General features: G+C 34.0%; 1 protein-coding gene across 1 annotated transcript; it reads right to left on the reverse strand.

The window, feature by feature from the left end:
- Positions 1-943: 943 nt before the first annotated feature.
- dgt6 (dim gamma-tubulin 6) lies at positions 944-24,184 on the reverse strand. Its single transcript, XM_089242371.1, has 17 exons — positions 23,970-24,184; positions 21,484-21,576; positions 20,893-20,974; positions 19,368-19,654; positions 18,995-19,087; positions 18,490-18,562; positions 18,036-18,212; positions 17,237-17,283; positions 16,302-16,357; positions 12,284-12,374; positions 11,267-11,363; positions 9,410-9,518; positions 9,091-9,199; positions 8,138-8,477; positions 4,339-4,432; positions 2,763-2,885; positions 944-1,200 (listed from the first exon to the last, which is right to left on the reverse strand). Exons 1-17 carry the CDS (start codon positions 24,086-24,088, stop codon positions 1,088-1,090), a joined length of 2,103 nt encoding a protein of 700 aa, XP_089098497.1. The 5' UTR covers positions 24,089-24,184; the 3' UTR covers positions 944-1,087.
- Between the last annotated feature and the right edge of the window lie 167 nt (positions 24,185-24,351).

The following is a 24,351-nucleotide window of genomic DNA, read 5'->3' on the forward strand; positions in this document are numbered from 1 at the left end:
AATGCAATAAAAAAATAAGTATACAGAAGTTTTTGGATATCAAATGAATAACTTTACAACACAATAATTGATTTGCAACAAGGAAGAATCCAGCAAGGCGGCTGCAAAAAAAATAACCACTTCCCTTTCAAGAGAAAATACTTGCCCATCTAGTGTATTTTGAAAAGCCAGGGGGGCCACGCCCCCACCCTAAAGGATGGGCCTGAAAATACCACAGCGCTGTGTGCAGACTGAATATTTTAAGTATGGTCAGCACAATAACTGTCATAAAAGTATTTCAATGTTGCAATATTCCCCCGAATCGACAACTGATTCATGCCACATGCTCACCAACTTATTTGAAGAAAAATTCATTCAACACCCTAATCGGCGATCCAAGATCCATGCAGCCTTACCCATCAGTCCATGCCAAAACACGACTGACAATAAAAGGTGTTACTCTATCCAACCAAGCCTCTCTGCATTTGATGGTTATAATTACTTCAGGTCCAATGAGTTTGTCTATGTAGCACCACCATCCTATTACCAAAAACACATCTAAAAAATTTGTACCCAAACTCTAAGTTGGACAGCCATCCTATGTGAAATTACTAATTTTCACTCACTATTCTAAATTAGAGACCATTTGATCCGAAAACCCTTATGATATCCTTGAATATCTCCATGGAGATGTGAGGGGATTCATGTCTGGACCTTCAGTATATCTAGAAAACGTGATTATCCTCAACTCTGAGTTGAAAGTGAAAAAAAAAAAAATTTCAAGGAAAAAAACAGCTTCAGTATTTATGTAACAAAATACTGAAATTTTTAATGGCTCATTGAAAAAAAAAAAGATGAAGCGTTCTCAAAGAACCATCAAAACTTTCATTATTTTAACACAATAGCTTTAAAAAATCTATACAGACAAGCATTTTGGAGACAAAAAAAAAATATTATACTGATTGAGCAGCAAGAAAATTTATTTACAGATAGTGAAGTGTAAAAACCAACATGAGAAAGAATGGTATTAACAAATGAGGTTGTTTTTTTTACCAAAAAATACATATAATTCATACATACAAGCATCTAAAACATTTCCTAATTTTCATCATAATAATATAGGAACATCGGGTAATGTTACATTTTCGAGAAAATCATCTTCACTAGGCCAGCTGACTCTACGGTAGCTCTCGATATCCGAGTCCTGTGATACTCGACTCCCTGCAATATGAGAATATATGCATTCAGCCACCAATAAGACAAGTTTTATTTGATAATATCTGTATGCTCATCGTGTGTGATGCTATATTTCACATCGAAGAAAACGTGTTGCACAAATAAAAGGGAAAACTGCAGATTTTTGGGGATCACGTAGTGTGACTATATGAACTACTTTCCTGGGACGTTCCAATATTTTTTGCATACTTAGTTTTTGTTTCTGTGTTTTCAATGAAGCATACTTGAGTTTTTTATCCTTCACTGAAATCAAGGATAAAATTTATTTTGCTAACTTATAAACACGAAAAATTATAAATATGAATATTGTATCTCACATATTTATCATATTAAAAGTTTTTTTTGTAGAATTCATTATAATCCATTGTGATTTGCAGTAGTACTTCATTTCCTGCCATTGGTGATTTCAGCATTAAATGGCAACTTAGCATACTTTTGCCATCATATTTGGTGGCAATTGCAGATTTCCCTTATATACTCAAGATATTCCAATTACCCACATTTTTTCTGAGAGAACATGGTCAGCCTGGAATTGTTACAAGGAATATTTTCTATAGAGATTTTTCATTCAAGCAAAGCACAATTTATATATTTTTCTATACACACAAAAAAACCAGAAAAATCTGGTTTTCGACTGGAAGATTTCACTAAGGATGAAAAATCAGAAGCTTTGGCACCAATGTAATCACATTTGTGATAGGAAAAATTTCAGTAAACACTTCTTACGACATAAATTTTTCCGGATTTATTTATTGGACATGAATTTTTGTACATACAACTAAAAGAAATCATAATTTGATCACATTTGTCATACCAAGGCAATTTTCTGCATGTAAGTACTAATTGAACTGTGCCCTGCATTTTTACCCAATTATGAATATAGCAGCATTCTCTATCTTTTTTGTCTATGGAAGTACATAGCAAAGTACTGAATTGATGGGTAGGCGAAAAATTACCAGCAATGGTAGAAAAAAACCAAGTAATGGAAAAAATACAAAAACCTAAGCAAGCTCCCTACGCATTTCTAGGATTATGCACACACACACACACACACACCTACAGCTTTTAGTGGTGTGGAAATCACCTAGGTTTTAGGTTTCTAGGAATAAGCAAGACACCTACAGATATGGATAGGCAAGTCTCTGATGCATTTTCAAGAGTACACATGCCTTCATGCTTTTTTGAGGGCACTTAAAAAAAATGCATGCCCCTAGCATATTTCTAGGAGTATGCAAGCCCTCCATGTGTTTCTAAATACCCCAAAGGGTATGAAGCATGGAAGTTTTTGAACCACTGATTCATGGCCCAGAGGTTGGTGCGAGAACTTCCTGCAGCAGCAGTGCATTTTTGGAGTCACCTTGTCGCTGTTTCCGTTGTACTTCTATGTCAAAAAAACATTGTAGTAAAGACTGCGAACGTATTGAGCTAGCCTCACAACACCTCTGAACATTTTTTGTGCTTTAGGCAAGTCTCTTATTCACCTGGGCTACTATGATCGACATAATCACGATATAAAAGAAAACAACAAAGAGTATTTTCCTACTCACCTTTGGGAAGTCCTTGTGACAAATTTGTAACTTCCTCTGTTGAGAGTTTGACTTCAGAACTGGCATCCAAGGCAGAGGGTGGAGTTCTCAATAATACATCATTATTGTGAAAAGCTGTAGCACCTGTTTCATACATTTATGTGTGTGAATCACTCAAAACCTCATATTAAAAAAATAAATATCATATGCAATCATGATCAGTGATATCTCAACTTAAGTCATCCTGCATTTATATATAAATGTTATAAACATGATTTTGTTTTTTTTAATCACAGATATTTTGGACAAATCTTGAAGGTCATTGACATCACTTTCTCAGAATGTAAGTATTCACCTATTCACCTGCAAATGCCACATCGAAAAGAGGAATAGATAAGAAAGTATCATTTTTTTAGTCGCCGCTGTGGTGGTCGAGTGGTCATAGTGACGGACTCGCATCGCGGGGTCCCGGGTTCGAGCCCCACCGTCGCCACAGTGGTGGTCGGCTGAAGTTAGTTTTCTGTGGTTCTCAACTTTGAGGCGCAAATGCGAGCCGATCTCCCCGTTAAAAAGTCTTGCCACAGAGAGCAACAGTACTACAAACAGTACAAATATTCAGTCACTACACATCACTCACTTCACTTCTGAGATATAGATGGCAGCACTGAAAATCATACACAACACTAGACACGCACTCAGACTATTAGGTATCACACACTTACATTTCCGGCACAACTCACTAGGTAGTAAATTGCCTATGGCGATAGACCTAAGTTGTGCTCGGTTTCAGAAAAAGAAAAAAAAAAATTTTTTTTTCAGTCCTAATGGTCCCCCAGAGGAATGTGTATGAAGTGCATAAACGGTTAACTACTAGTAGTTCTATTGGTCTAGTTTGCTTTTCCATGAATGAGGGAGAAAGCAATGCTCAATCAAGAAAATTTTATAGTGATGGCAGTGAAAAAAAAAGGTGAATTTATTAAGCGGTAATACAGTCGAATCCCATTTTAACGAATCCCGTTATAGCAAAAATCTTGTTTTAACGAACATTTTTCTAATCCTCCAAATAAGTTTACATAGGACAAATGCTAGATAACCTGGAATTCCTTTATAACGAAATTTCGTTTTAACGAAGTGATTCCCCTGGTCTCTTGGCATTCGTTATAACAGGATTCAATTGTACTTTGACATATGTGATTGGCTAATTAATAATAACCCCTGATAGTGATTTGTTTCAACAACAACATAAATCAAGGTAATATTGGTTTTTCCACTAATAATCTCCCCCTTTCACTGGGTTGTCTTTTCGATGTGAATATTACGAGTAAACATTTACATTCTCAAGATGTGCTTAAAGTGTGTATGATTGAAAGAACAAAAACAAATTTCAGAATGAGAGAACATAAATGCAGTGTGATGTAAGTGCGGTTACTATTGTACAGTAAATACTCAATTACCAGAGAGTAACAAAAATATAGAATACGTCAAATTCAAATTAAGCCTGTCAATAGCATTTGAGGTAGTTTTGCGGGACTAGCAACGAACAAGAGTTAAAATTTTTATAGCATACGATTTGACTATGAATAAAATATTTTCTTACCCATAAGATCAGTGTTTGTTGAACATGGGAACACAAATGAATCATCATCTGAAGACATCACCTCAGAGTTTTTCTTCTTGTAGTTGTTAACTAGCTGTGAATGCAACATGAAATTCAAATATTAGTATACAAAATACGATATAAAAATAATAAAAAAAAGATCAAGAATGAATTTGTTTTCAAAAACAAGGATGAAGCTTTGCTAACAGCTTGAATATTGTCTGTTTGGGAGAAATTTTTTTAAATGAAGCTGGCAATTCATTTTGCTAGACCAGGAGTGCTCAAACTGTGTAGCGCCCCAACAAAGGTTGTTCAAAAAGGAGACTCTTTGTTAAATTGGTCTGGGGAGCCACAAATGAACATTGATTAGGGAAAGGGGTGTTGCAAATGGAAAAAGTTTAAGAACCCTTGGGCTAGGCTACAGTACAAATACACCACAAGTTCATTTTACGCTTACAAAAAATAGAATCTGTTTGCATGAACAACATGTAACTATGAATGTTCATTTGCAGCAATCTGACAAAGTATTATGAATTGTTGCAGCAAGCATATGGTGAAGATATTCCACCAGAGTCGACAGTATGTTGATGATCCTAACAGTTTAAAAAGGGTCTGTTTCATAGTGAAAATAAGGTAGTTCAGGAGTTCAATCATCAATTTAATACAGAAATTTGTAGAAACTGGTTTCGTATTCGATGCCTGTAACAGAAATATAGGCCCAAGCATTACTGCATGTGAGCAGTCATGATTCGGATGCCTCTAGAGCAGGCATCTTCATCCCGTTGCTTGCAAGCACCACAGTGCTTCCTGAAGCACCCCGAGTGCTCAATGCTCATGTCTGATTTCGTGCTCACAAGCACTTGATCAATGTTCCAATAAAATACTGTGTGCAAATTGCATTCAAGGACTGAAATCATCCTGATTTCATACATTTGTATGTCAAATTTGCCATAGGAGTGCTCTTCTTTTGATGATGGGTACAGGCAGAGCTCGTGATTAGAAAAAGATTGAAAACCTCTGCTCTAGAGTCCTGGTTCTCAGTGTGGGACCCACGCCCTGCGGGGAATTTCGTTTTTAGGGGGGTGGGCCATTCTATTTTTAGCAGAGCCATCATTTCAACTTTTTCCAGGAAGGGGGAGGGGGGCAAAGAACATGACCTCAATGTATGCATATATATAGTAGTATATATATATATATACCATTTTTACTGTATTTTCAAAAGCAACAGCCCCCCCCCCCAAAGGACGGGCCTGACTTTTAGTGGAAGCAGTTTGAGAATGGGTTATTAACAAAGAATGTTTTCATATTTCTTATGGTTTTTATGACCAAATCCTTTTTTTAATGTTTATGGGATTATGCATTTGAGTTTCACGTGGTTTTGAAACTTCATTTACTGTTTTTGGAGATCGGTTAGGATAACTAATTTTTTTAATGATTTTTTCCTCTTTACTTTACCTATCCTTTCATTCTTCTTTTTCTTTCATTGATACTATGTTTTTCGGAAGCTACAAACCAGAGCCTTCAACACATGGCCTGCAGATCACATGTGGCCTTCGAAGCTTTTTACAGTGGCCCACCAATGAAAAAAATATAATAAAATAAATATATAAAATAATTATAGAAATAATCTGAAAGTAGTAATATTTTTCAACCATGTTTCACTTTTAAAGCTTTTCTCTTCACAGCTCTCCCTTCACCACCTGTCGTGGACCACCTTTCTTCTGATTTTCTCCCGTCGCCCCCTAGAATATCCCAGGACCACAAGGGGGGGGGGGGCATATGGCCCCAGGTTGAGAACCACTGCTCTGGAGCTTTTACTTAAGAAAATTAGTGAGTTTATTGTTTTTACCAAAAGTTGAACACATAATACAGTCAAACTTCACTATCATGAAACTGAAGGAACTGAAAAAAATTGAGACACAATTTGAGAAATAGAAATCTTTTTAGTAAAAAAGGAAAAACACGCCAAAAATGGCAAAAAATTTGATTGATAGAAACTAAAAAATACCATACCACATTTTACTACATACTAATGAAGTTATTTTTTAAGTTATACAATCAATGTTCAATCACACTATGTGCAAATACACTGAAATACGTTTAAATCAATTTTATTGACACTTCAACATTGTCCTGAGATTCGATAATACAGTAAAACCTCGATAAGTCGTCACCTCAAGTTATCGAAAAATTATGACGGCTTAAGCGAAGTTCCGTCAGATTTAATGTGCAACGTTATAAAAATCGTATAAATTAAAGTAATATGACATTTATTATATAAAGTAAGAATCAAAATAACAATATATATTAATAAAATTTATAGATTGCGAAAGAAAAAATAATAGCAATTTTTTTATCTTTTTTATCTCTTATTACTTAAATTATTGTGGTGAAATGTACTGTACACTTTGATTTATATTAGTAATTTTTAATTTATAGACTAACAGAGCAACTGTTTGAATAAGTAGCTTTTCTTCATAACAGAACTCTCTATTGCACAATAATTTTACATATACATCAAATTTAATTTTAGTGTTTGAATTCATCAGTAGTTCATGATGCAACTACAAAGTAATCTCGAACACTTTTGACTTGGTGGAGGGGCCCTGGGCAAGAAAAAGTAAACAGAAGACCTCAACTTGGGAAAGAATGTCTAATTTTTTTCAACAAAGATATTTTGTTTAAATTTCAAGCCCTAAATTAGTAGAGTCCATGCTTTCTATGATTATTTATTATCCGTGCCCGTTGCACTTTGACTTTAACATGATTAATTTGATTCTTTGATTTACATAAATTTTGATTTCCTTGCACTATATGTAATCTTTGACATATCAATAAATTTTGGTTTTGCCAGAGATGCCCGGGGGCGAAGTGCTTACGTTGCTTCTTGCGATAGAGCTTGGGTGTCTCGCGGTTTGTCCAGTTTCTCCAATGGAGCACAGGTAGAAATGAGATCTAGCTTGGACAGTCCCCAACGTTCCAAAAACTTTAGTCGGCAAATGAACTTCCCCAGCATAACTTTCGTTACTTAAACTGTTGCCTTTGGATATAGGATTTTATGGTGACTTTTAAGCATATGACAATGCTATTAACAAGCTCTTTTTTTAATGGGAGCCATAAAAATAGTCTGTTCCTCTTTCTCAAACTTTTTCATAGTGACAACTTAACCGAAATTAGCAACGAGTAAATGAGGGTTTAATAACATTGTGGTCTATGAGAGCTGGAAGGGTCTGAAGAACAATGACGACTTAACCGGAGTGACGACTTATCAGGGTGACAACTTAACAAGGTTTTACTGTATTTGAGTGAACCACTGGATCTAATCTTTCATCACTGAGATGACTGGTACCAAATCCGCAGCTTCCTTGAAGCAAATTTGAATTGTCTGTTAACTTTAACTGACTTTTTGCCATGATGAACAAATTATCCACGACATCCTCACTTGTTAACCATGTTATTTGTCTAGAATTGACAAAGGCTTATCCAAACTTCACAATAGGCTATAATACAAACAATCCTTTCTTATTAGGTTTTTTTCACCTCTGGCAAAAAACCAGATTTATTGGCGAAAGAAGTTTGTGTTTCCTTTTTGCTATCATTGGGCTTGGAAATTATTTTGAAACAGAGAAGGGAAAAATTTATTTAATACTTTAAATGCAAAGATTTTTTTATTTTTCGAGATGTAGAGTTTTCAAGAAAGAAAGGTTTGGCTGTAATCCTGAAAATTTTCTATATATTTATGAGTGATTAATACTTTATTGGTGTCATTTTAAATGTATTTGCTGAAAGAAAAACTTACATGTTGAACAAATTTTTTCTGGACTCTGTCCAAGCAATTTGCATTGACATCAGGACTTATTTCAAAACTATTTGGTTCACTGAATGTTTTAAACCGGTTAGCAGGCACAGACACGTCATTAGGAAGAGATCCTGTGATAGACTGTTCTGGATCACAATATAACATTAAACTATTTAATTCACCATTTCCTGCTGTGTCAGGATTCTCTTTATACATAAAAGCTGATTCTGAATTGATGTCATTCGATATGGGTATTGGATGAGAAAGCTCATGAGTTCTAGAAAATGACTTTTGAATGGTTTTCAGTTGACTGGGTGTGGGTATGCCAAGTCTGGTAAGCCTGAAAAATAAAATGAAAATAAAGAGTCAATACCAGTAGAAAGAAATTTTAATTTCTTTGAGAGTCATTTAAAATATAAAAATATCTTTTCCCTGAAAATTTAAAATTTATTTTAAAAGAATATTTTTTTCCCTGAAATTCTTTCAGAATAAAAGATATTTTTCACATTTGTCATTCATTCAGGACTTATTTCAAAACTATTTGGTTCACTGAATATTTTAAACCGGTTAGCAAGCACAGACAAGTCATTAGGAAGAAATCCTGTTCCAGATCACAAAACATTAAACTATCTAATTCAACATTTGCTGCAGTGTTAGGACTCTTTTTATGCATAAAAGCTGATTCTGAATTGATGTCATTCGATATGGGTATTAAACGAGAAAGCTCACAAGTTCTAGAAAATGACTTTTGAATGGTTTTTAGTTGACTGGATGCCAAGTCTGGTAAGCCTGAAAAAGTCCTGAACAAGATTATTTTACAGTGACTGACCATACTCATATCTTCAATACAAGGAATGCCAAACATTTTAAAGGGAATTTAACTAAATAAAATAACAAGTATAAATAAACTAAACATTTATTGAGGAATCTTTTTAACATTTTTATAAGCATACCTATTAACAAGGTTAATTTCACTGGGATTGATGGAATCATTTCTGAAGGGTGCAGCATTTGCTTGCTGAATTTCTGGTCTTTGAGGACCCGATTCCAAAAACTTGCGCTCTGGAACATAAAAACATTTGGATATCACTTTAAATATGTTTACTATATACTATTACAATATTCTGCAAATATAATTTTGTACAAGAAAATTTCTAATGTGAAACAGGCATTATACACATTTTGTGAAAACAGGTTGACAAGATAAAAGAATAGGAAAAATCCACTTTACATAAGAATCGTAAGAAAAAAAATCAATGTAAAATCCTTCACCTGATTGTGGAGATAACTGGAGGACGTACTCCAAGTTATTTAAACAAGTTCCTTCATTTGATACTGAAGATAGCATTGGATGAGCTGGTGGTAGTTTTTCATTTATACTCTGAAAAAAATAATAAAAGTGAACATACATTAGTATTTATGTCAAGACAAAGCTCTGAAAAATCATTTTTTAATTGTGAAATTTTCAGCAAAAAGAACTGGAAGTACTTTGGCATATTCAAATCCCCCCCCCCCCCATCACAGTTTATGGGAGAAACAGTAACTGCTATGAGGAGCTAGAAATAGTTAATTTTCTCATGTTACTTTCAAAAATAAAATGAAAAAATATTCAAGCTGTCATAAATCAATAAGACCTAGCTTGGATTGCTCAGAATATTTAAAGAAATCAAATGAACATAAACAGGAATCACACATAAAAGTTTTTCTTGTACCTTGGATTATTTTAGAATGGAATATTTGAATCAGCTTATAAGTTCTCAAATCAATTTTGCAATTATGTAAATGAAATATTATTAAACCATTTGTGTGTATTTCATTTTATATATATATTATTTTTATATTTATTATATATAAGACATATAATATATAAATTATACATTTTATATATTTTTTTGCATTACAATATAAATATACACATACATATATCTATATATATAAAATTGATTTTCTGTGTGTTTGTCTGTATGTGTGTATGTTCTCTATACAAATCTACAATTTTAGATCGATCGTCACCAAATTTTGCATATATACCAAATGGGACCCAACTTGAACGATAGGCTACTTTAAAATTTCGCCAGACCAGGGCAAATGCCCTAAACGGGCAAAAAACTGTCCGGCAACAATGGTTTTTGGGCCTCAACAATCACTTTCCGAACGTTTACTTTGGTTACCGTGGTTCCCTAGCAATGCGTTTCAGACGTGTATATGCCTTTACAACGGTTTGTCACTTCTTTAATCCTGTTAGTATATGTATAATAGTTTATGCCTTTATAATGGTTTGCCACATTTTCAATATACTCTCAGTAATGAGGCTTTTTGAATAGACGTCATAATCATCATCAGCATCGCTTTGAGAGTCAGGAAAAGGGTGATCCTCATAGAAATCAGTGCTAAAATTGTCGATTTTACTGTAGAAATGCGGAAATTAGTGGGATTTTCCGCCCCATCAATAATTTTAAAAATTGTATTGAATTCTCGATTTTTAAAACATTCAGTTTGCTTAGAGATATACGAAGCCCAGGAGATTAAATATGAAGTAATTAGCCAAACCTATACTTTTGAGTTGGATATTCGAGCAATATCATTGATTTCATTTATATCTTCTCAAGTATGAAAATGAATGTCTCCATATTGTCTCTTTTGATATTTATTTGCATAAATTCATGTGGGTTAGGATATTTTAAAATTAGTTATGAGCCCGTGAAAAGTGCATCGAAAAAATTCCACAGCTTTAACTAAGGATTTTTGGAAGCTGGAACAGACAGATGGATAACTTGAAGTTCAGGGGGGAGGGGGATCGAAATACCTAGCGCCCCTTAAAAAAAGAAAAATATATATCCATTTCTACGTTTCTGTGTAAATCTATATTTGTTTATTTCATGAATCGTGCAGGTCGCCATATTGGTTAACTTGGACACGGTTTGTATGTCCCTCAAGAAAAATAGAGGGAGATATCACGTGATCCAAAAAAGCCTCATTGAAGAAAACCCAGGCAGCGCCGGGTATTATAGCTAGTTATATATATAATGTAACACAAATATTGTTAAACTATTTGCACGCAAGTTTTTTTTTCAAAAAAAAAAAGTTGTTTTCACTCTCAATGAAAATATATAAAAACAATGTAATTACCTCAATTTCTTTCTTGGACACACCATTATAAGCTAAAAATTCTAAGCTTTTCTTCCCCTCAGTTATTTCAGGAAGAATATCGTGTGAGACACTTTTGCTGTTCAATGTAAAAAATAACACAAGTTTAATGATTTTTGTAATATTCATCTGGTAAATACTTACTAAAAACAAACTGCTATTAGTAGGGTGAACATACGTCCCGTATTTGCCAAGACAGTCTCGGTTTTTTCTGTTTTTCTGGCTGTCACAACTACTTTGCAAAATTGTCCCAGTTTTCACGTATTTTCAACGAAGCCAACTTTAGCTTTTATTCTTCAAATCAATGATTTAAATTATCTTCTCAACTCAGAAATTACATCAAGATAATTACGACTACAAATAAGAACATTTATTTCATAAATTTGGGATTTCTTTTTAATTCACTGCAATTCAAAAAAAAAAAAGTGGTGCTTAATTTTCCTCGATTGGTGACTTTTCTTTGATTTTACTAAAGTTGGCGACTTTGCTTACTTTGGGCATCATTTTTGGTGATTATTGGCTGTGTCCTGTATTTCGAAGAATAATTTCACGTATTTTTCTCGAGAAAATATGGTCAGCCTAGCTGTTAGGAATGTGTCATAGAAAATCACTAAATATCATCAGAAGTCACTTAAGGAAAAACTTTAAAATAAAAATGAACAAATTTGCATAGTATATGAAGCTTCAATTAAAGCATATCTTATATATAATAGGAGTATCATAGAAAGTGTAGAGAAAAGTTTCAAAATTTGAGACTAATTAAAACCAATGCTTCATGCTCTCAACAGCGTTTTTTGCCTTCAAAAGTTAACACATTAAATCACATAACTTCTAAGTAAAACATTCCAACAGATTCACAGAAGTCTGACAACAAGCACTTGGTCTGTAACACCGTTATTGCTTTCAAAACTTGGTTCAACAGTAGTTTTATACAGCTCATTTTCAAATCAAAAACGCTGTTTTGAAATATTAAACATTTCAAAATTGTAAACTCATTACCTTAGATTTCTTGTGTGTTCTGAAATGCTTCCCACTTTGTTAATGCAACTTTCAATGCCAGTCTTTATACCATCTAAATCTGGTAAGCCAGCTAGCAGAAAAAAATAAATTCAAAGTATTATACCATGAGCAAAATATTTTTTGAAGTGAAACTTCTAGTGACTTAACAGTGAAGGGGACGTAAGAGTGAAAGTTAGTGAAGGGGAGAAAATTCATCACGAAAAAAAGTGCAACATTTTCTTTTTCCCCGCTCATAACCTATTCCATAACATAACTGATTGTGTGACGAAGTCCTGAAAAGCAGATGAGTTGTGGTAGCGGTGGGGAGGACGTCAAACACATTCGACCATGTAAAAAAATAAAGTTGAGTGGAGGGAAGGGTAATAGCGGCTATGGATTGGGACACAGAGCTATACCATAGCTGCCAACTTTTGAAAATGAAAATTCGGGAGATTTTCGCGCAAACCCGTATTTTATGCTAAAACCACTCCCTAATAAATACAATAGGGATTTTTCCAAATAAAATAGGGATTTTCCAAGTATAAAAGTTAGAGTGTAGGGAATAAAATTCCTACGCAAAAAACAAGTGAAATTGGAGGCCAAAACTTCAATGATGTAAAAATAAATATTGTGTTCAATCAGAAACGCTGTGAACGAACATTCTGCGCGAATGACCCCAAAATCATCAGAAGATGAAGGAAAACACCGTCAATTTTTGAAGAACAGACTTTTTGTGACACTTGCTTGATGGTTTTTTTTTTTTTTTCATTTCACGAGTGATGATGGCAGTCTTTCCATGACCGATGTTTATGTCCGTAACACAACTTGTACAAAAAGGAAAAGTCGGCCCTCTTCTGGAACGTTTGATGAAAGGAAATTCATCGGAATAAGTATCTTTAAAATTGATTAAATATGTTTTTGCTTATCAGTATTCGTGTTTTGTTATATCGCACGTTATAACAAAAGAAATTTTGACCACATGCGCTTGACTATAATCTTCAATTATTATCCAGGACTATTGGCTGCTAAGTCATTTCCCTGCACGATAAGACAAACAACTTTCTTGTTACCATCAGAGGGTTTGTAAAACTTCCTTAAAAAGGGAATTTCCCCATTTACGACGTGTGACGTCATTTCGAAAGGGAAAAAAAAGATGCCCCACAATAAGAAATTCCTTAGGGATTGTTTTCATAAGCGGGGATTTTTTTTAATGAAGTAGGGAATTTTAAGGGACAATTAGGGATTTTTGTGATTTTCGTAAAAATTCGGGAGATTTAAGAACTTTTCGGGATGTCGAGCGACGAAGCTAAAATTCGGGAGATTCCCGAAAAATTCGGGAGACTTGGCAGCTATGCTATACTAAAGCACACGGATGTAGTAAGCTACTCTCTTGTGTGACCTATTCACACTATTAATATATCTAATAAGAATACAAATTGGCAACTGGTTCTGGTGCAGTCAATAGGGGTCATTCAAGTATTACATCGGCATCAATAGGGTGGGAGAGGGTTTCAGATTTGCTGACTTTTGATGTAAGTGGGGGGGGGGGGGGTTGAATGATGTTTACGTCATCAACCACCATTTATAAAATTAATTCTTAATGGCATCTTTACTGAGTGTGCCATAAAAGAGAAAAAACTTTCCCTAGATTGTGGGCCACCTGAACTAATATTTCCCCATGACATGAATGTCGCTCTCCACTTGTTAATACAAGATATACAGAAGACTGGATGTTGTGAAGATATTTATTATTTGAGATGCTAATTTTTTTTTTTTTTTTTTTTTTAAGGAAGGAAAAAACTCATCTCTGCCTCTACCGGGAGTCGAACCCGGGTCCCTCGATTGCCGGACGAGTGCTCTGACCACTAAGCTACAGAGGAGATAGAGATTTTCCTTCGCTGGAGCGTATATATGCCGAACGGAACCGTGCAATGGACCGTGAAACCGATCAGCTAATAGCTCATGGACGACAAGCCACCAGAGGGCTATATACATGACATGAATGTCGCTCTCCACTTGTTAATACAAGATATACAGAAGACTGGATGTTGTGAAGATATTTATTATTTGAGATGTTAATTTTTTTTTTAAGGAAGGAAAAAACTCATCTCTGCCTCTACCGGGAGTCGAACCCGGGTCCCTCGATTGCCGAACGAGTGCTCTGACCACTAAGCTACAGAGGAGATAGACATTTTCCTTCGCTGGAGCGTATATATGCCGAACGGAACCGTGCAATGGACGGTGAAACCGATCAGCTAATAGCTCATGGACGACAAGCCACCAGAGGGCTATATACATGACACGAATGTCGCTCTCCACTTGTTAATACAAGATATACAGAAGACTGGATGTTGTGAAGATATTTTTTTATTTGAGATGTTAATTTTTTTTTTTTTAAGGAAGGAAAAAACTCATCTCTGCCTCTACCGGGAGTCGAACCCGGGTCCCTCATCCATGAGCTATTAGCTGATCGGTTTTACCGTCCATTGCACGGTTCCGTTCGGCATATATACGCTCCAGCGAAGGAAAATTTCTATCTCCTCTGTAGCTTAGTGGTCAGAGCACTCGTCCGGCAATCGAGGGACCCGGGTTCGACTCCCGGTTGAGGCAGAGATGAGTTTTTTCCTTCCTTAAAAAAAAAAATTAACATCTCAAATAATAAATATCTTCACAACATCCAGTCTTCTGCATATCTTGTAATATTTCCCCTACTGAAAGGTTCTCTATTGAGCCACTTTAGTGATCTCTAAATGTTCCGGGATCTTTTAAGTGATCTGGAAATTTATCTGGGCCACTTAAGTGCTCCAGAATTGTGTCACAGACCATGATCCATAAATATATCGCAGATCACTTAAGCAATCTGAGAATGTCAAACAGGTAACTTGAGTGATGTAGAACTACACTGTGGGCCTCTTAAGTGCTCTAAAACTGTGCCTGTCACTTAAGGGATCTCTAAATGTACCATGGACTGCTTAAGTGCTCTGGAACTGTGCTGCAGGTCACTCAAGTAATCTGTAAATGTGCTGCAGATGGCTTAAATGCTTTGAAATTGTGCCATGGGTCACTGAAGTGATCTGTAAAAATATACAGCTTAGTTCATTTTAAAAAAATTAGGTTTGAGGTGGCTGGCCACATCAGATAACCCTGGGGGCCACATTCCGCCTGAGCTCAATGGATTAAAGGGTAGGTTGCAATGAATTTCTTAAAAATTAATTTTGAGATCTTAGCCTTCAAATACCATTGAAATTAGATATGTTATTTGAATAAATTTCTGTTATGTATTTTCTTCCAATATTTTAATTTTTTTTAAATACTTTTTGCATAGAAATTTTCTTTTTCATTGTCAGGGGAGAGGGAGCATTGGGAGAGCTTGTGCCCCCCGTGCATGTCTCTGATCCCAATGTGCGCTAGGAGGTAGAGGGCAGAGCTGACAAGTGAGAGGGGTCAAAAATGGCTAAAAATCTGCTGATGTAATACTTGAATGGTCCCATAGAGTGTAGAACTTACAATCTAGAGGTTACAGGTTTGATTCCGGCTTGTCACATGTGTTATATATATTTTTTCTTTCATCTTTAATTTTTTCTTTTTCTTCTTACTCTTCACTTCTGTACTAGATTTCAGTCCCAATAATTCCCCCCCCCCCCCGCCCTCTGATTTACGGCCAACAACGATTGTCGCCAGAAATGTTTAGTGAACAAAATCTCGCATGGGACCGCTTGAATCGCTATGGGATTATTATGCCTTTGAATTGCGTTTAAAATATCTAAATTCAATTTTGAATAATTGAAGTTACATTTTTTTCACACTAATAAATGCAGCAGAAAATACTATGAAATTCATTCTTCACTGAAATTTAAAAAATTATAAATATTAACTTTTATGAAAAAATTTTTTGTCCAGATTTTTTTTTACTTTGCTATTTACTTTAATCTTTTCTGTATTTTTTTTTATACTGAAAAATACAATTCCTCTAAATTGATTGCTAATTGAATCTTCTCTGATACAGTCATTATCTTACCTTCATTAAACAGTCTTTCATAAAACTTCATGCTCACATAGCACAGGTTCAAAAAACTGAAAGCAAAAATAAATAGATAAATAGTTAGATAATAGTTACCTTTTTTTTCTTCAATTTTCCAAAGAACGTTTCTGTTTAGGGATTACACAGCAGTTAAGCTTAACTGAGTAAAGCAAATGATGTCTAAATGCCATTTACTATTACTGAAGTCGATTCTTGTTTTAACGATTACCGTTATAGCGTAAATCTTATTTTTATGAAAACTTTTCAAATCCCCCAAATGATTTCACATAGAAACAATGTAAAAATCTGGAATTCCTTTATAATGAAATTTTGTTATTAAAAATTGATTTCCCTAGTCTCTTGAGGTTTGTTATAACAGGATTTGACTGTATTTCATTTATTTACTTTACTATTATTGCACTCTTTCAGCCACAATATCTTCTAACTACACCTTCAGTTCGCATTCACATGTGCATTAGGTAATGATGCAAATTTTTTGCTTATGTCATGCTAACAAGTTGTGAAAATAGAATGCTTTCAATGCCATCATAAAAGATTATCTATAGTTATGATGGGTTTTCATTTAAATTTTTATTTTACAGAATTGATTTCAAAATTTATGAGTAATAAGATAGAATAAAATATCCAGTTAGAGACATTCATTTGGAGAACTTGCTCTGTATTATTAGAAAAAGTTCAAATTGAAACACAGTATTTTCAACACAAGGTATTTCTAATTTCTAGTGAAAATTAAAAAAAGTGAAATGTGAAAGAATAGCAATTCACAAATTTCATTCTGTGAGCTGTTTTGAAAAAAATAAAATTTTGTTATGCATACATTATACATATTAAAACTTTCATTTTGATTTTTTGAGCTCAATAAATTTATTTAAAAAATTGGATAAACTTATTCAACATTAAATACAACTTACCTTCTTAGAGAAAGTTTATCTCCTTCTACTAAGCTCTGAACTCCTTGCTGAAATAGGATAGGTATGTTAGTACAACATGCATCATGCTGCGATTTAAAAAAAAATTACAGATGAATTAAACAAAATTTCTTCACAATAAAAATATGTCCATGATTTCAAGTATGAAAAGATAGAATTTTTTTATAGAAAATTAGTTTAAAGATGTACTGCATGTATGAAATATTTTATCTATTATTAACCGAGGGTAATGACACCACAGTCAACTCTGATAAGATTTTTCTTTAACAGTCAATCACCCAAAAATATGAAAAATAAAAGTCTGTGCTGATCGCTGGTAAATTTATTTTCAAACAAATAAAAAGGACACTCTGATACACAATGGTAAATGCAACATTTACGCAAATATATTTCAAAATCACTAGTTTGACTCTTCACGCACCATGCTGCACCAGTGATGTACCTTAATCTGGCAATGTTTCGCTGTATACCAAACATATACAAGATAATTATATTATACAATGTATAAATTAGATATTCACCACTTACTTGAAAATAATCAAGTAGCAAGCTACAGAATCAAAAATAAAATCAAAATTTGTTACAGATAGATTTTCTTACACAAATTACTGTACATATTCAACAATAAAATATTGGATCAGATAAACAGTAGAAGTCATATCCTTGACAACTACAGTAAAACCCTTCTTTTGCAGACACTGGCAGGCCAAAAAAAAAATTTTATCCGTAAAAGAGGAGTGACAGTTAAGAGCCCAAACCCCATGATAACAGAAAACACTACCTCTAACAGCTCTTTCCTGCATTCTTTCTTCAGAACATCAGGTATTGGAGAAATATATTTATGGCCATCAAGAGTGATTTTCTCAAGACATTCAGTATCTAGTCCACATTTTATTATCTCCCAGAACGATTTCTCTTTCCTCATGATATCTTCTAAATCATGCCAGCTATGTGTTACCTACAATGCACATATTTAATATTAAATCCATTCAAAGCATTTAAAAAGTTCATTTACTAGAGATTCACATACAATACACTGTTAAAGAAAAATGTGCTTTGGCAGCTGAGGAAATAAGGTACACATTAAATTTTAATAAATACAGGTGTAAACTCTTTCATTTGCATCAATGCATTAATCAGTCAAAGAAAACAATAACAAAATGCACCTATTTTTCTATTTAGTCACAAATCATTTGAATGGTGAGCAATAACGATTATGGTCAAAGAAAACATACCTCTTGTAATAACTCCCCGCTCTTAGCAAATGCTGCTTGAAATTTTTCTTCATCAGAGAGCTTAGAATCATCACTGTTGAAAATTTAGTATGCATAAGTATAGCATTAAAAAAGTCATACACGGAATAAGATATTACAGTAAAGCACTAATATAACAATATTCAAAAAAGTGAAAAAACATATTATAAAGGAATTAGCTGGAATATATTACACAATAAAAAATGCATCAGGACCAAAAAGTAATATTGTTATATAGGTGATTATATCATTATAGCGAGTGTTCTTATGTGGCATTTCCACTGTACAGTAATCAGCATATACAACAATTTTAAAACAACATGAAAAGATCTTTCAAGAATGGACAAAAATCAAAATGAGGTATATCAACCACTTCAGCATTCAGTAAAACACAAATGTAAAAATCACACAATGATCACATTCACGATAATAATCGTGCAACGATAGTGAATGCAGGTAAACAGAAAAACATAAAAAGTTGAATTACTTTGAAATGATCAAAGAATCCAAAATATCTTTGAATAACTTTTGTTTCTCGAATATTTGGCGCTTTGTTTTCCTATAGTAAGAAACAAAGTTCCTGAAAAAAAAAAGAATTGCGAATAAGCTCACTATTCCAACATATCCTATTGATAGACACATTGGTAATGTGTGTGTGACATCAATAACTACATGATATTATAAAGAATAGGCTAAAGGGATAAGATTTGAAAATTTAATACATTGTGATCATAGATATGTAGTTGATATTCATATGCAAGCCACCGGTGACACAATGATGACATGTTTTGCAGTTATAGATGTAAAAACTCATACTCTACAAAACGTAACACTATTTTTAATGAAAGTAAAAAACTTACTGAGCAGTCTCATGCCACTCATTGTGACAATCTACTGCTCTTCTTTGAGTTTCAGTGAATTCCTTCGTAGAGATCATCGTTGATAGCTCTAATACCTCTTTGACGTCTTTTTGATTATCACCATTGAGTGTGGGCCTGCACAACTGGTGACATACTTTATCCTTGGCTATGATACGTTGCATTACATACGAAGAAAATGCCATGTACAGTTCATAGAACTTGTGACTTCCACCAGGAGACATCAATATTTGACCCACATGTGGAAAATGCACTAATTCTGAGTTTTCCTGAAAATGAGAAAAATTAATTATGCACCAGTTCAAGACCAATATGAATCCTAAACAAACAAGTATGAGCATGAAAAGATCAGGAAGTTAAAATAACATAGCTTTCACTCTGAAGAGAAAATATAATAATGCGTAATAGAGCACAAATGATAAGATATGGTAAAAGCTATAAATAAGGTTATCCCACACATGGATATAACACTCACACTAAAACCACATAAAGTGCATGCTGCTTAATGTGATCACATCAGGACTCTGTGTTTCCGAAAATAATAACCGATTGATAACTATATTTTAAAAAAAATCCTGGATGTAAGTAAGATGATCATGTTTCATTTCAACAAACAGGATAACACAATTTTTTTTCAGCACAACAGGTTTCAAAATGTTAAATCATACATTTTTATTTTTTAATTGTTCTTAAATAGATTATTCCCCTCTTGAACTAAAATCCTTTTTTTAATACCGAAACTGTGAGGAGTTAAATGGAACTGTCTAATGTGTATTATGAATTATTATACTTTTCATAATGTACATTACTTTCCGTAGATTCCCTTGTGAAAGTCTTCTGCGAAGGAACTGTGACTGTAATTAGTTGAAAAACTCGACTATGAACTGAAGGATTTTTTTTTTCACCTTACACCTTACCATAAGAAAGGAATTTCAAAAGAAGTGCTACATTTACAGGGATCAAAGTGGCTATTACGGCTTGATCAGGACTAAGTACAGAAATTTTTGTCAATAAGGGAGACATTTAACCTACATCGTCTAGCAGATTGATAAAGATGATTTATAGGGAAAAAATGAGTCTGGTTCAACCTTAGCTTCTGTACAGAAAGAAAGAAAAACTTTCAAATATAGTTGATTCCCGTTTTAACAAATACTGTTGAAAATCTTGTTTTAACAAAAACTGTTCTGATTCCACATAAGTTTCCATAGGAACAATGTAAACATCTGAAATTTCATGTTACAAAGTGATTTTTTTCAGTCTCTTGGAGTTCGTAATAATGAGATTCCACAGTACACAAAATAAAATAAAAAAACCTTCAAATATACAAAAAGAAAAAAAATTGATTACATAAGCCAAAGTCCTGATAATTATAAACAAATTTTTTCCCATGTTATGATACTAGTCCATTCCGTAATAGTAAAAGTAATAACAGTATTCAAATGATAACATTATCCATGATTATAATATAAGTGACATCTACTATATTAACTTTACATACATAACTTACTTTAGATATTTTAGTAAGATGCAACTTGCATGTTTTCATGAACTCACGTTCTTGCATTTTGTCCAAAACTGGCCATAACATCCTGAAAATATGAAACATTCATTGCACTGAAATAAAAAAAATAACAGAAATGAAACTGAAAGTCAGAGCATATTTTTATACTGATTCAAATATTGTAAAGGTCGAGGGTGGGAAAGAGACCAAAACAACAATACCTATGGGTCTCCGACAGCTAAAACGGATTCAGATACACTATGCTTTGCAACATTGGAAGCCAGTTTTTTTTTTGGAATCATTAATTAAATCAATCTTGTTGGGAGTCTTCGGGGTCATTTTGACATCTATAAAAATTGCTCCTTGCACTTGGACAGTACAAAACTGAGGATATGGGGAAAAACAACTGAAGCGATGAAATACAAGCGATTCATCCCCAAGAGAGCATACAGTAAATTCTTGATTATTCGGTGTAGTTGGAATGAGAGCATACATGGGTAAATTAAAATTTCTGAATGAACGAATATTAATTACTGTTCTTCAAATGTCCATTTACATGATTATATTTATAAGTAATAAAAATAATGGTACTCATACTTGTATTCATCCCTTGTGACTTCGTTCAGCTTTGTGAAGAGGAAATGGGTCACAACTTCGAAAGCTTTTTGATTTGGCACATTGAACATATCCCTAAGAAAATAATAAACATTTAAGAAACATATGAAGAAAAATCTTTGATAATTTTATTCAATTTCAATTCAAAATAAATTGAATTATCAATCTTGGCATAATCTCGCTTTTCAAAAATTATGAGAAACTATCATGGTGAGAATAAATAAAGGTACATAAATATTTATTTTTGTATACCTGATTTACACCAGATATGTATTCAAATATGATAGTAAAAGCAGATACACACAAGGCATCGCTGACGTAAAATTATTGAAATATTGGAGGAGAGGGTGCTCGGATGTGTAATTTTTCAATGCCATTATGAAGGTGACACAGGTGGGCTGGGGTCCAAATATCAGTTTACACCTGGACAAGTCATTGTTTCGAGATATCAAGTTGATGGGTTAATTCCTAATATATTGATATTTTTGTTGCCAAGTTTTCAACTGGAGGGGAACGTCCATCGGGGCAAATCTATTGCCTGATATGCCTTGAACATGTGAAAATTTTTACCACGCATGTATTTTTTTTCAACCACATATCCAACACATAAAAACCAAAACATTTTCAACCACCTTATGTTTTGATTATAAGCAGCAATGCAATTGTTTTTGCAGCATCTCATTTCCTTGGGACATTTGAAATAAACGACTGTGGAATTTCAAAAGAATTTGTCACGCAAGTAAATGGAAGTAGTAAATAGAAGCAGTTTATGCTTTTGAAATTCCACAAGGCAGCAATCAGTTATTCTGCGTTTCACACAAGTATGGTAGTTCACAATACCATTCAGTTTGAATTGTTACTACTAATTACACTCTCGCTCCACACTAGAATTTCAAGGATATTGACAAAAAATATGTATATTTGAATGGTGTTTTTGTATCCTCCCGTTTTTATAATTGTATTGATGAATAAGTAAAAAATAGGCAGAAATTATCTGCCAAAAGGGCTCAGCGAGTCAAAAACGGTTGGAAACAACTGCTTTAAGAGAGGGTGGTCACCAGCTTGAAAGCACGTCTCGAGCCACATGAGCTAGCTCGAGTTAGTGGAAGAGCACCGCAGGATCCCAGAACGACATACATTGTTCTGCAATGAGCCCTCGGCTGATTGGAAATGTTCTGCAATCAAAATTCACATAACAGCGTTTTCTACACTTTTCTTGAAATTCTTTGAGATTGTTTTACAGTAGCACTGCAGTCCTCGCATCACAAGGACCTGGGTTCAAACCCTACAGTCGCCAGTGATGGTCGACGGAAGCTGGTTTTCTGCAGTTCCCAGCTTTGAAGAGCAAATATAAGCCGATCTGCCCATTAAAAACCTCACCACAGAGAGCAACAGGCCTACAATGTACAATTATTCAATCATTACACTTCATTCATAGTTAGAAAAATTGATGTCAGATAGCAGCACTACACATAACCACCATTACACAGAAACAAACTTCATGTCAGGTTCACAACACATAAACGCACATTCCAACATATACCAATCTGTAGCTGAATGTGTAGGAGGTGCATGTACAGTTTAGTAGTAGTAGCAGCACTGATAGCTCTGTGATGTAAGTCACAGATTTTGACATATCCTGCTCATTTTGGGGATCAAAATCATTTACTTTCCCAAACTTGTTCCATCGCCCCCTTCATCAGAATTCTTTTTCTCTCATCACCCACTAACTCAAGTGAATCCATAAAATCCCATGTTAAATCAATAGCTTCTATCGCCCCCTGGACCATTCCATCACCCACAGGGGGCAACATTGCCCACTTCAGGAAACAATCTAAATTATTTAGGAATGTGCTGTGGGATCCCTGACGCGGGTCATTTAAAGTATGCGGAACTGCACAATGGGTCACTTGATTAAGTGATCTGTTTATATGCCGCTTAACTCATTTTTACGGAATAAGATTTCGGGTCAACTCACATTTGGCCCACGGGGCTGTGGGTTGAACATATATGATTTAGAGGTACGACCAAGAGCAAAATGGCACAATATAATATGGAGTCACACTTTCAAAGATATAATTCTAAGGCTGGCATTACACTATAAAACTTTTAGAAAAGTTCTTTTATAAAACTTGAAATATGCAACCAGTAAACACATCTGTTGCATTTGAGAAAATGTTACCTATAGCCTTATTAGTTACTTTTATCAAGTTTTGTAAAAGATCTTTTATCAATCTTTTACAGAGTAATCCCGGCCTAAGAGTGATTCAGCATAACGTTCTCCACACGAGAAAAAAAAAAGGGATGGCAACAGAAACGGATCAATACAAAATACCTATCAAACCTTCGTTGTTTACAAACAAATTCTTAACCCTCTCACATAAGCTGGAACATGTGTATAAACAATTAATGGTACACATATGACACTAGGGTGTGATGGTTTCAATGACAGATGTTTGTATACTAACTTGTTGAAGGAAATGCCATATTTTTTCTCCATATAAGATATGTCGAAACCCAACAGCAACAAATTAGTGAAGAAAATATCTTTCCTTCTCTCGTAAACGTCGTCCATGGTCAATGTCATCGGCAAATCTATGGCCCAGTTTAGCTAAACAACCATCAAATTTTCAAATAAATAACCAAAAAAAACCACTTTCCCGGCAATATTTGATGATTCAATAAACGTTGCCATTCGCTGAGAGTAAAAAAAAGACGTAAAAAGAAAAAAAACAGACGACGAAAAATTATCCGAAATTTTAAATAAAAACCATATATAAACACATCTTAAATAATTTTTCAAAGAAACTCGCAACATTTTTACATAGAAAAATAATTTAATATCGCTAA

The sequence above is a fragment of the Pholcus phalangioides genome, unplaced genomic scaffold (assembly GCF_987345545.1).
Source record: "Pholcus phalangioides strain wild (caught in Gottingen) unplaced genomic scaffold, Ppha-v1.0 ptg000003l_1, whole genome shotgun sequence".
Taxonomy (NCBI): Eukaryota; Metazoa; Arthropoda; class Arachnida; order Araneae; family Pholcidae; genus Pholcus; species Pholcus phalangioides.

Excerpts from the sequence above, each read along its gene's own strand:
- dgt6 (XM_089242371.1), bottom strand. The coding sequence starts at position 24,088 with ATGACATTGACCATGGACGACGTTTACGAGAGAAGGAAAGATATTTTC. Across the intron at positions 19,655-20,892 it reads ATCTTACTAAAATATCTAAA|GAAAACTCAGAATTAGTGCA; the intron begins GTAAGTTATGTA and ends TCTCATTTTCAG. Across the intron at positions 18,563-18,994 it reads GATTCTTTGATCATTTCAAA|TGATGATTCTAAGCTCTCTG; the intron begins GTAATTCAACTT and ends AATTTTCAACAG.